At 50.5% G+C, this 12,715-nt stretch overlaps 1 protein-coding gene across 2 annotated transcripts; it reads right to left on the bottom strand.

The window, feature by feature from the left end:
- Positions 1 to 1,093: 1,093 nt before the first annotated feature.
- TMEM214 (transmembrane protein 214) lies at positions 1,094 to 8,400 on the bottom strand. 2 transcript variants are annotated; one of them, XM_006880602.1, is made up of 17 exons: positions 8,253 to 8,400; positions 7,137 to 7,336; positions 6,591 to 6,741; positions 6,163 to 6,297; positions 5,813 to 5,895; positions 5,307 to 5,412; positions 5,115 to 5,196; positions 4,731 to 4,832; positions 4,258 to 4,399; positions 3,719 to 3,810; positions 3,380 to 3,428; positions 3,074 to 3,187; positions 2,772 to 2,889; positions 2,010 to 2,106; positions 1,660 to 1,828; positions 1,391 to 1,542; positions 1,094 to 1,220 (listed from the first exon to the last, which is right to left on the bottom strand). In XM_006880602.1, exons 1-17 carry the CDS (start codon positions 8,398 to 8,400, stop codon positions 1,094 to 1,096), a joined length of 2,067 nt encoding a protein of 688 aa, XP_006880664.1. The 2 variants fall into 2 exon arrangements, with proteins under 2 accessions (XP_006880664.1, XP_006880665.1); XM_006880603.1 differs by lacking the exon at positions 6,163 to 6,297.
- Between the last annotated feature and the right edge of the window lie 4,315 nt (positions 8,401 to 12,715).

Consider the following 12,715-nt stretch of genomic DNA (forward strand, 5'->3'; position numbering starts at 1 on the left):
TCAAGCAGTCAAGGCAATATTGAAACATGACTCACAAAGGCCAAGTAAGACGGTATGATTAGGGGACTGAAAGGGGTGTGTGTGGAACTAGGAGGTCAAACTTTAGAATGATGGATTTTGGCTTTCCCTGAGAGCAGGTCAATCACAGCCAGAGGCTACAATTCCTGGAAGGCAGAGACAAAGGAGAACAAACAAGAGCCCAACAGTTTGTTCATCCTGTGTCTCCCAAGTGTGAGACTCACTATAGGAGGATGCAGAGAGGAAATATAGAAACCAGATGTGTGTCCTTTATTCCACCTAGGAGCGTACCCTAGAGCCAGGTACTGGACAGGCCTCTGGAAGGAAGGTTCCTGGGGCCTGGACGCACAACTCCCTGGACTGTTTTCCTTGCAGATGGGGTGTGGAGAGAAGCTGAACTCTGAGGCGGAGCCCCTCAGCACTGAGGTGAACGGAGAGTGGAGGAAGTAGGATCATGAGAAGGGAGACAATGAGGGGCCTGGAAGAGCAGAGGTTGGGCATTTTGATGTGAAAGGCCTTTATGTCTGGCCCTGTGGGTCCACTGTAAGCCACATCCATGCTGCAAAGAGGTGAAGTGGCTGCTGGCGTGGTGATGCTGCATTCTCCTGGAAGGCTGTGTCCTCTTTCCTCTGTGGCTGAAATTGTGACCAAGACTTGGAAGCAGAGGCTGCTGAACTGTGGAGGCAGGAGTCATCTTGTTGTGAGGACGCAGAAACCACTCTCTGGGTGCCTCATCTTCACACACGAACTCTTTGGGGCTTTGGGAATGAGACGGCGAGAGGCAGGGAGGAGGAGACAAGAGAGGCTGCCAGCCCTGGACAGAGGCTGGGAGTCAAGTACAACAGGGCAAAAGAAGTGTCAGTGGAATCCTGGGCAGGAGCCGAGATGCCCCGGGGATCGGTCCCCACCAGAGACGGAAGAGCTGGGCTAGAGACAGCTGGGTATTTGCCTAGGAAATACAACTCAGGCACCAAGTAAAAAAAAAAAAAGACACCCATGCAGAACTGTCACTCATATGGCACCCTCCCAGCCCCCTGCACTGTCAGATGGTCTGCCAAAGATGAAGCAAGTGGCCCTATTGCTGTGATATCAGGGCAAGTGCCCAGTCCAGGAAAGCCACCATGCTGTCCTGTAGGTAGGTCCAGGTCCAGTGGGCAGCCTCATTGAGCTGGGTCTTCAGGCACTGCCACGTTACTTCACCTCTGGGAAGAAAGCACAACATTTGGGGGGGTTTAGGGGGCATTCATCTCTATTAAGTCATAGAAGTGCAGTTCAGAGCCACAAACTTCATCCCAGAGTGAAAGATCGGATAATGAGTGTAGAGAGGAACATGAACAGAGGAGCCCTGTGACTGAGGAGAGGCTGCACTCACCTGCACACCTCGTGGCAGTGCTCCTGGGCTCGGGCCAGGCCCTCAAGCAGCAAGTGCCACAGCGGCAGCAGCACGTTCTGGTAGAGAAGGAGCAGTAGCTCCTTCAGAGAGTAGAGCAGCTGGTTCAGGACGTCTGGGAGCTGGGTCTGTATCTGGCGAGGGAGGACAGCACAGGTTAGGGCTCTCAGGGGAATGCACGCTGGCACTAAGGACCCAGTCCCAATACAGCCGCACGAGGCCTTCTCTGACCTCCCCGTTTTCTGGCTTACTCTCTTGGAAAGACTGATGAGACTGTCACCAAACCAAGCAAGGTGGGGGGCACAATGGGAAGAGAGAAAGACGACTGTGGCATTGGTATGGGTCCAGGCTGTCTGCAAGCTGGGCCTCACCATAGTGAGCAGGTAGGAGCTCCAGGCTGGCACTGCTTCCTCTAGCCAGCTGCAGGAGAGACGAGGGAAAAGGGGCTCTGTGGTTCCTCAGGGCAGCTAGGCTCCCAAGGAATAGTCGGGGGAGGGAAGGCAGGGCAAGGAAAGCCCAGTGCTTCCTGGCTGTCAATGCCCCATCCTGAGGCCATTAGCCTCTCACAGCCCCTCTCCCTTTGCCCTGGGGAGAAGTTCACCTGTAGCCTTGCAGGCTGTAGGAGTAGAGCTTGGCACATGCTTGTTGACCAACAGGCAAGAAACCAGATGACTGAAGCAACCGGCCAGAGACAGAGGCTGAGTAAAGAGGTCTCCAGTGAGCAGGGATGTGAGTGGGGCAGAGGTGAGGGACACACACTACTGGGCCCAGCAGGCAGGGGAGAGTGTGGGGAGGATGTAGTGTGCTCATGGGGTGCATGACAGGCCTAGGGCTGAGGCATCAGAGGCCTGTTTGAGGGTCTGCCCATCCACTAAGTAGCATAAGTTTACTGTTAGAACTCTCTGAACCTGAATTTCCTCAGGAGTTAAAAGGAGCTAACACTTACTCAAATTTAGTCTGTGTACATACAAGTGTGTACGCCCTGTAAATTACTAACTAGTTCCTCCAAAGTGGTAATATTGTAAGTGAATGTCATAGTAGAAAAATCTGTTGTTGTTACGTGCTGTTGAGTTGCTTGCGACTCATAGCGACCCTATGTACAACAGCCCTAAACTCTGCTCTGTCCTGTGCCAATCGCACTGTTTCTGACACTCCCATCCCAATTACCTCAGTCACTGAATCAATCCACCTTATAGAGGGCCTTCCTCGAAAAATATTTAGTAAAAAAAAAAATGTAGTCAGCAGTACTGAGAATCCACTGAGGCACAGTGTGTATACCTGTGAGCAGCTATTGGTTACACCCCACTCTGTGCCGCTCCCCAACCCCCACCTCCCGTCTTTCTTACTTGTCAATCCTCCTTACCTTGGAAGGAGCTGTGTGACCGGAAGTCATGGCACAGGAAGCCTGCAGCAAACACTAACGTCAAGAGGAACAACCTCGTCCAGGGCAGCCGAGGGCCCCGAGACTGCTGCAGCAAGGCCTGGGAGGAGAAAGGGTAGGCAATCATGGGGTTCCTGGCCCCCACAGACAGGACTGCAACGAGGTATTAAGCAGAGAAGAGGATCAAGTGCTTGCAGAGGCAGCAGGGGGAGATCCAGGGGCAGGTGGCCCAGGAGTGTGACACCTGCACCTGACCCAGGTGTGTCGAGGAGCGCGGGCCACACCTTGCAGGCGGCATCACACGTGACCGCATCCTGGTTGTTACAGTTGCTCTTCCTGAGCAGCTCCTGGTTGGTCAGCTTGAAGGACTGAATGATTTCTAGCAAAGACTTCCACACCTATAGGATGAGAAAAATCTGGGTTTAAGAAACTAGCATTTGGCCACTGTCATGCTCGGAGCTTCCATTTGCTAAATCTTGCAGGATGAGTGCACAGCAGAGCACTCTTCTCAGGGCAATGAGGAAGAGCAGGTCATAGGTTTGAACCCAGAACCCAGAGAGCTCAGCCTGCTGTGTCCTCCAGCCGCTCACCTTCTTGGGAATCCGATCCTGGGACTTGAGCAGGTGGTCCAGCAGCAGGCTGTGGGGAAAGCACGGCCCTCCCAGTCAGTGGGCCTTCTGGGCACCTCTCTCTCTCAACTGAACTCTGCCCCTTTTGGACTAAATACTGTCCACCCTCATGCAAAGAAGCAGCTGGTCCCCAGACCTCCCCAGCAACGTTCCAATTCAATCTGAGCGGCATGAGCCCGAGGAACATGGACAAATGGTCCCTTTCCGCTCTGGGACAGGAGCATGCCCAGGCCCAGGTTGGGATGCATGAACCAAGGTGTCTCTGTATGAGCAGAGGTTGGTCACCCCCACCACACCTGCCTGGATTGGGAAAGATGCTTGGGGTACAGCTGCCTCCACACGCTGGCGCTGAGGGGGTCCACAGTCAGGCATTCGGTCAGGCTGCTCAGGAGCTGCACAGGGGACAGAGGGACAGGCTAGTGGGGACAGGGGCTGCTGGAGGAGGAGCATGCCTAGAATCAACTTCCCCAGATTAACACAGCCACTCTATAGAGGGTGGAGAAATGGTGCCAAGAACCGTCCTAGACAGCGCTCTGAGAAGCGGTGAAGGAGGAGGCTGGAGCTCCTGAGTTAGAGATTAGTTCAAAGATCATCCATTTCTAGGGGGGCAGGGCAGTAGACCTCCCACTCCCCCCAGCCCAGAAAGTGCTGCCCTTTCATGCGCACTCCTCCAAGGGCAGGACAGGAGGGAGTGGGATGGGACTGTTGGGAGGGGAGGGGACTGTCAGGAGGGGGAGTGAGCTGCGTGTTCCGTGTTCTTCTCAGACAGGCCTTTGTCAGCACACAGGAATCTTTGCAGCTGACTCTGAGTAAGGAGGAGTCTCACACTATTTCCTCACCTCTTTCTTCATCTCAGCGGGACAGCTAGGCGTGGCTCTGGACAGGAAGGAGGGGAAATAGGTATGCAGGGTGGATTCTGGCTTTGCCCCAAATGCCAGCACCTTCAGTCGAGGGTAGAGCTGACACAGATGCTCCTGCAGACTGGGATGGGGGTGGAGAGGAGAGCCAGGCACAGGCTGTAAGTGGGGCTGCACCAGGTGTCCTCTCTGCACACCTTACAGCCCATGCCCCTGATCAAAGGCAGAGTCCCCAAGGTCATGCAATGTCTCTGAGCCTTTTTTGACTCAAGAGATTCTCCTGAAAGCCTTGGACCCTCTCACCAGAAAAATGCCTATATGTCTATCATACAACTTCAAGGAGTTCACAGATCCATAGAAACCCACCCTTGAACATTCAAATTAGGAATCCCAAGTGGCCATGGGGGGAAGGCTGGAGTGTGTCATCACTCCAGTTGCACCGAGGATCCCCTCACCTGGGCGTCAGGGAGTTGTTGGGCATATAGGCAAAGTCCAGAAGAGGGAAGAAGTCCTTGGGGCCAATCATTCCGAAGCCCTTGGTGAGGTTTGGGTGCATCCTGTGGAGGTAAGATGGAATAGGCCTGTTGGAAATCAACATCTAGACCAGCCACTTGGCCATGACCCCAGCAATGACCAACATGTAGGTAAACAGGGCATCTTTACTCTAGCCCATTTCCTCACCCCTCAATGACTCCCTCCTTCCTCATGGTCACATTCCGAGTTAGGAAGACCTCGTCCTGATTCCCTCCCCTTATCTATGGAGACCAGCATCACATCATCCCATTTTTCAGAAATAGCCACCGCTAGAGAACCCAGCCCCTCGCTGTCCCATTACTCACAGGAGCAGTCGCTCGAGGTATGCGATGGCGTAGGGAGACAGAGACTTGATTCCCAGCACAGGCATCATGATCCCCAGCCACACTGCAGAGCAGAGGTGGGAGGGAGGGAGCTTCAGGCCTGGATCCACTGGGGAGCCTGAGAGGAGCTTTCTGGCTCCAAGGCCATCCCTCTCCTCCCCACGTCCTCGGTACCTTTCAGTCCCTCGGAGAGGCTGGCAAAACCCGCTTGACCTATGGCCCACATGATGGTCAGACACTTTGCTGGTCGGCTCTGGTGGGACCTGAGTAGCTCCAGGAACTGAGGAGACCAGCAGGGGAGGCACACATTGGGATAAAGTAAAGAACAAGGAACACCTCCAGAACCAAGTAGGAAGAGAGATGACAACTGGGAGAGAAGAGGGTAGCTGAGGGAGAGCAGATCAGCCAGGGATGCAGGGCACCAGCTGCGGTACACTTATGCTTTGTTATTTACTCGCCGACAAATCCAGGGCAGTTACTGAACCCCTCTGTGGCTCAGCCTTCCCATCGCTAAAATAACTCTAACAGTGGTACCTGATCAATATAGGTATGGAAACAGACACACAGTAAGTACCAACAGTGTTCTTGTTATTCCTGGTCTCTATTCCAAAACTGGGTTCAATAGTGTGGCATCTTCCCAGTCCCAAGCTTCTGGTGACCCATCACCAGCGGGAGCTCACCTTGCTGAGGTTTGTGGTGGCAATCTTAGGCTTTTCTTGCAGAATGGCCTGGATACAGATACGGTAACCATGGAGCGATTCACCTGGAGAGATACATGTTCTCAGTCATACGCACATTGCACACCACGTGGCATCTCAAATCATTTCCCTTTTGGTAGCTGTGTAGCCAAGATCAAGTCCAACGAGTCCTAACTGCCTTCTCTCTCCCAAAAGTATCAATTAGTGGTTTTGTTTTTTTTTTTCCTGGAAAGAGAACCAACCAACCACTTTGGAAGCATACAAAAGGGACTAGACTCCCAAGACAAAGCTGGGTTATCCCTCCCCAACCCCTGGCTTTCTTGCCTTCTTACCTGGTGTCTTATCCAGCTCTTGCAACATGGTGAACAGACAGTGGTCAAAAAAGAGCTCCAGAGACCCTGCTGCCTTGGCCAGCAGCCCCCGGATGATCCCACGAAGCTCCCGGCTCACCAGGCTGTAGGGATAATCTGCAGCCAACAGGATCTACATGAGTGCCAAGCTCACAATGCCACTGGCAGATGTGAGCACCACAGTGCCCTTGCTGAATGATGAAAGCAGAGGTCTCTGTTCTGAGGTGCTCCCTATAAACCAATGAGGCCAGGGACTTTCACAGCCATGATGATGTGTGTACGGCTCACATCACCCTTTGGGTGCATAAATCAGGAGACTGTGGAGCAATGGGCTCTGCTACTATCCAGTGTGCTTTAAGTCAAGACCATTCAGAACTTTAATGAGTGTTAAAACAGTTAGAAAGACTAACCATGGGTGTGCTGGCTTAACGTGGGTTCACTTAAAGGGGCCTGGAGCTTGTAGTTGAGATAGCTGGCCAGATCCTTCAGCCACACGGAGGGGTTTCCGGAGAACACACTTTGGCTCTTGTCCAGTTCCTTCTGCAGGGCTGCCACGTCCAGCTGCCAGGGACACCGTAAGGTGAGTTATGAGTAGTGGCCAAGGAAAAGGAGCAGGGACAGGGGAATAATCGAACTGGGTGGTGGAAGGGGGAGCAAACTTGATCAAGGCTCTTCTACGTTCAAAGGGAAAATACAGGGACAACATGGAAAACAAAGGCTCATTGCTTCCATGGGGCAGGGAACAGCCAGCTTCTCCAGTCTCTCCCTGGTGTTCCTGAGCTTTCCTCTCACCATTATTTCCCCAGAAGCTTCCTTTCCTTAGTGTAAGCATCCTATTCCTTTGATGCCTCAACACTTTCTGAACTCCCCACACCTACCATCCCTCCCTCCTCCTTTTTACTTTCTCTCCGCCTTGAAGACCTCAGTCTTTCCACCTGAAGACCGGGCACACTCACTGCTTTCATGGCCGCCTCCAAGCTGCGGAAGCGGCCCTGCTTCTGGTTCTGGTTAGTGACAGCTGCCACCTTCTTGGGTTGTTTCTTGTTCGCTGGTTTCTTAGGCTCCGCTGCGGGGGGTGGGACCTGCTCCTTGTTCTGCCGCTTCTTGATTTTCTCAAAGCCCAACTCATAGAGTGTACTTGTCGTCTGGATTGGAGCTAGGGTAAAGAGGGGTAGAAAAGGGGAAGTGATCTTCAGTGTCAAAGGCCTCACAGAAGAGTGGGTTCTTCTCTCCTCCAGGGAGGAGCCTGACCCTAGGCTCTCTCTTTCTGTACTGTGCTAAGTTCTTTCGGCCATCACAGCTGCTGATTTCATGGACTCTTTCATAGATGGGGCATTTCTTCATTAGACATAGATGATGGGGAGCTAGTGGTAGGGTCAGATACACAGGACTTTCTGTTTTGCAATTAGACTGGGAGACTAGAATGTTTCCATCACACTTATTCATCTCCAGTCCTCTAGATTAGATATGACAGCTCTAACTAAAATCAACAAGTGGTGAGCGTTCTCACTCCTCTGGGAAACAGAGGAACAAGTGCCATACAGAACACTTGGTGAGTGTTGTGAGTGTGTGTGTGTACGTGCGCGCGCTCGCGTGTAATTTCTCCCACTGCTGGGCCTCCAGTCCCCCCCAGCTCTCCACTTGCTGGTTCCTTTAAGAGGGGACACCCTTCTACTAAATGTTCCCAGCTCTTGAGCACTTGGCGGGTGAGGCGAGGCCAGAACCGAGAACTGCTGGCAGAATTTGCATGCCGTGCACCAAGTGTCTCAAGACTAGAATTCAAGTCCCTTCTGACATGCGATTGTGGGAAAGCCAGTGAATCAATCAGTCCTCAGTTTACTATTCTGCAAGGTGAGGGCAGTAAGCTCGTCTTGCAGTCTCTCTCAATTGACAGCGCAGGGGCAGGCTTTGGCGAATTGGGAACTGCTGATCACGAGAGTTCGCCCCTCGGATAACTCGGGAGTGTTTTGACCCTCTGGGCTGTGGTAGCTGCTCACTGTCTACGGAAGGGGAGCCCCGGGGTCTCTCCAAGGCGGGGTCACTGCGGTGGCGCTGGCGGGGTGGGTACTCACGCGTCAGGTCGAACTTCCACACCCCGTTGGCCTCCCCGAGTGCCCGGCGGTCCCCTCCGCCTCTGGCTTTATTATTGTTGCCGGCCGCAGACCGTCGCCCCTTCTTCACCACCTCCCAGCGGCCCCCAGCCGCTGTCTTGGCCGCCATGGTTCCAACCCCTCCCGATACCGCCGCTTCCCGGTCTGGCACCGACACGTCACGTTTTGCCACGTCCCCTTCATGATCGCACGGCACTTGACGCTCACCGCAAGGCAGCCTGGGACTTGTAGTTCGGCAACTGTCTCTCCGGCCCGGAGCTGGGGGATCTATTAGCAGCCCCTTGGAAGCAAGGCTCTGGCTTCTGCCCAGGCCAAGATACCGGGATGAGAGGCAATTTCATTCTAAAAACTTTTATTTTATTGAGTACCCACCGTGTGACGTCTACTGCACAAATGACTCGATGTCTATTAGACATCTATCTAGGGAGCTGGGAGCTCTGGTGGTATAGTGGCAAGAAGCTGTGCTACAATCCCAAAGGCACGCGATTTGAGGCCACTAGCTGCTCAGCGAGAGAAGGATGGACAATCTCCTAACATGCAATTAACTGCCTCTGAAAACCCGCGGGAGGATCAGCTGTGGGTCGGTAATGACTATATGGTCCTCAACAATTCCCATCTCTGACCTAGTTGGGGAGACACCCATTCTAGAGCTTTTTCACTCCTCCAGGAAACAGAAACAGGTTGTCATACAGAATACTCGGTGGGTGTTGAGTGTAGGGTGTTCTAAAATAGAATATTTTAACAGGAAAATGTAACTTTGCATTCTTTACTAGTGCCAGAAGATAGAATGGAAATAGTTTCCCTCACCACTCAGGAGAGACTGCAGATCAAATGTTTCCTTCCTTTTAGGAAAGTGCTAAGTTTTTCGGTTGTTAGTGATTATGCAGAAATTATCAAACAATATCAATAATATAACATGAAAGCAAGATCCTGTTGAAAATTTTCCACAAATGACTGGAACAGCACATCGACAGAGAACTGCCAGGCCATGGTACTAGGGATATTATGGTTAATGTCAGATGGGTCTTGGCTGAAAGCAGAGAGTACCAGGGGGATGTCTATTTGTGTTTCATTGACTATGCAAAGGCATTTGACTGTGTGAATCATAACAAACTGTGGCTGACTCTGAGAAGAATGGGAATCCCAGAACACTTGATTTTGCTTATGCAAAACCTATTCTTGGACCAGGAGAGAGTCGTCAGAACAGAGCAAGGAAATACTGCATGGCTTGAAATCGGGAAAGGTGTCTGTCAGGGATGTGTCCTATCGCTATACCTTTTCAATCTATATGCCAAAACAGATCATCCGGGTGGCTGGGCTCTACGAGGAGGATGTGGCAACAGGATTGGAGGAAAACACATCAACAGTCTGTGTTATGCAGATGACATAACCCTGCTTGCTGAAGCTGAGGAAGACCTGAAGCATTTGCTGCAGAAGGTCAAGGACTGCAGCCTTCAATATGGATTGAAGCTCAACATCAAGAAAACAAAGATTCTCACCACTGGGCCAACTGGCTGCATCATGATAGATGGTGAAGAGAATGAGATTGTTAACAGCTCCAATTTGCTTGGCTCCACAACCAACACTCTGGGTACCAGCATCCAGAAAATTAAAAGACAAACTGCATTGGGAAAGTCAGCTTTCAGGGACTTCACCAGAGTACTGAAGAGCAATGATGTCAGGCTGGCTGGAGACTAAGGTGCACCTGATCCTGGCTATAGTCTTTGCAATTGCGTGTTATGCGTCGGAGAGCTGGACAGTGACTAGGGATGACAGAGAATTGAGGCCTTTGAGCTGTGGTGCTGGAGGAGAGTATTGAATATACCATGGACTGTTAAGAAAATGAACAGGTGCATCCCGGAGAGGAGGAAACGAGGCTGCTCCTTGGAGGCAAGGATTCTGAGGCTTCATCTGATGTACTTTGGGCATGTTGCAAGGAGGGAGCAGTTCTTGGAGAGGGACATCATGCTTGGAGGGTGGAAGGACAGTGCAGGAGAGGAAGACCCTCGATGAGATGGATTGAGTCAGTGGCTCAGGTATTAGGGGTAGCTGTGCCAGAGACAATAAGGTTCACCCAGAATAGAGCAGGTTTCAGGGCTGTTATACATAGGGTTGCTGTAAGTCACAAGCGACTCGACAGCACAGAACAACAGTGATTATGACTTTGAGTATCATATTGTTGTTGTTGTTATATGCCATCAAGTTGACTACAACTCATATTAACCCTATGAACAACAGATCAGAATGTTTTTCAATCTTGCACCATTCTCATGATCTCTGTTAGACACTGTGGTCATCACTGTGTCAATCCATCTCATTGAGGGTCTTCCACTCTTGATAATGCTCTACCTTTCCCAGCATCTCTCTCTCTAAAGACTAGTTCCTCTTGAAAATATGCTCAAAGTCTCACCATCCTTGCCTGTTTGGAGCACTCTGGTTGCACTTCCTGCAAGATAGATTTGTTTATTGTTTTGACAGTCCACAGTGTATTCAAAACTCTTCGCCAACACCATAGTTCAAAGGCATCAGGTCTTCTTTGGGCTTCCGTATTCATTGTCCAATTTTCAGATGCATAGGAAACAAGTGAGGACATCAAAGCTTACATCAAGCTTTGCACTTGAGTCTTTAGACTGACATCCTAGCCAGGAAAATACATTGTGAAAAGAAAAGGGAGAGGGTGGGGTCTGAAGGGAGAGGCAGACTGTGTGGAACACAAGAGGTGAAGTAGGCAGGGTCATTCCTTAGGAAGCATAGAGAGGTCGAGGTGTCTGGGACCCCTTGATGAAAACAAAGAGGACAGGAAATACCTATTGTGTAAGATCAAAGACTACATGGCCTTCTGTATGAATTATAGGGAGCAGTGATGGCAAGAAACTGCGCTGTAATCCCAAAGGCACAAGGTTCGAGTCCACCAGCTGCTCCATAGGATAAGGATGGTCAATTTCCTCCTGATCAACTGCCTCTGACAACACCTGTCAGAGGATGACTTGATGGTACACAGCAATAACAGCTCAACATCAAGAAGACAAAACTCCTCACTACTGGGTCAATAGCAACATCATGCTGGATCGAGAGAAGACTGAACTTGTCAAAGAATTAATATTGATTGGATCCACACTTGAGGCATAAGATCTTAAAACTCCAACTCATTGCCATCCAGTAGAAACCAACTCACAGCTGACCCTCTACTGCATTTGGAGGCTGTAAATCACAGGGGAGCTTGCCCACTACTGGTGGCTCTGAACTGTCAGAGAGGCATGGCCTTTGGTTTAGCACAATCCTTAAGGACTAAGCTGCAGGCCCTTCCTAAGCCATTAAATAGACCAGTCCTTGTGGGTAAAAAAAAAAATTAGAATCCAATTCCTCCAGGATGAACAGCTGAGGAAACAACTCCTTAGAAAGGAGCTCAGAATCCAGAAACTTCTCTAACAGGGTAAAAAGGGAAGCCACAGACTGGGAAAAAGTGTTTGGTAATGACATGTCAGATAAGGGACTTATATCTAGAATTTATAAAATACTTGAGCACCACAACAAGATAAAGGTGAATAATCCAATTGAAAAATGGGCACGGGATATGAACAGACACTTCACCAAGGAAGACATTCAGATGGCCAACAAGCACATGAAGAAATGTTCAAAATCCCTAGCTCTGAGAGAGATGCAAATCAAGACAACTATGAGATACCATCTCACCCCAGTAAGACTAGCAAAATTTAACAGAACAGCAAGCAACAAATGCTGGTGAGGTTGTGGAGAGACTGGAACCCTTATTCACTGTTGGTGGGAGTGTAAAATGGTGCAACCACTGTGGAAAGCGATGTGGCGCTTTCTCAAAAAGTTGCAAATAGAGATACCATTTGACCCGGCAATTCCACTACTGGGAATATACCCTAAAGAGACCATAAATGGCACCCAAGTAGATATATGCATACCCATGTTTATTGCGGCTTTGTTTACAATAGCAAGGAGTTGGAAACAACCCAAATGCCCATCAACAAACGAGTGGGTAGAGAAGCTGTGGTATATTCGCACAATGGAATATTATGCTGCATTGAAAAACAAGGAACTCATGCAATATTATTCAAAATGGGTGACCCTGGAGGACATTATGATGAGTGAGGTATCTCAGTCACAGAGGGACAAATGCTATATGGTGCCACTGTTGTAGAATGAGGCTGACATCAGGATGGGGGTAAGACTAAGAAAAACTGGATGAAATATGTTTACGGCATTGAAGTCTTTGGGGGAGAGAATATTTTATATTTTAGGGCATTATGTTTATCGTAAGAGTACGGAATGAGGGTTGCAGAGTGGATTATATTTTGGGATTGGGGGATGTGTGTGGGGGATTACGTACCAATGAGGGAGTTTTTCTTTTGCGTTTGAAGGAGAGGAGCAAACGGGGGGGGGGCGGGGAGAGGGGT

The sequence above is a fragment of the Elephantulus edwardii genome, unplaced genomic scaffold, assembly GCF_000299155.1.
Source record: "Elephantulus edwardii isolate Elephantulus edwardi_28Jun2011 unplaced genomic scaffold, EleEdw1.0 scaffold00009, whole genome shotgun sequence".
In the NCBI taxonomy this organism is placed as follows: Eukaryota; Metazoa; Chordata; class Mammalia; order Macroscelidea; family Macroscelididae; genus Elephantulus; species Elephantulus edwardii.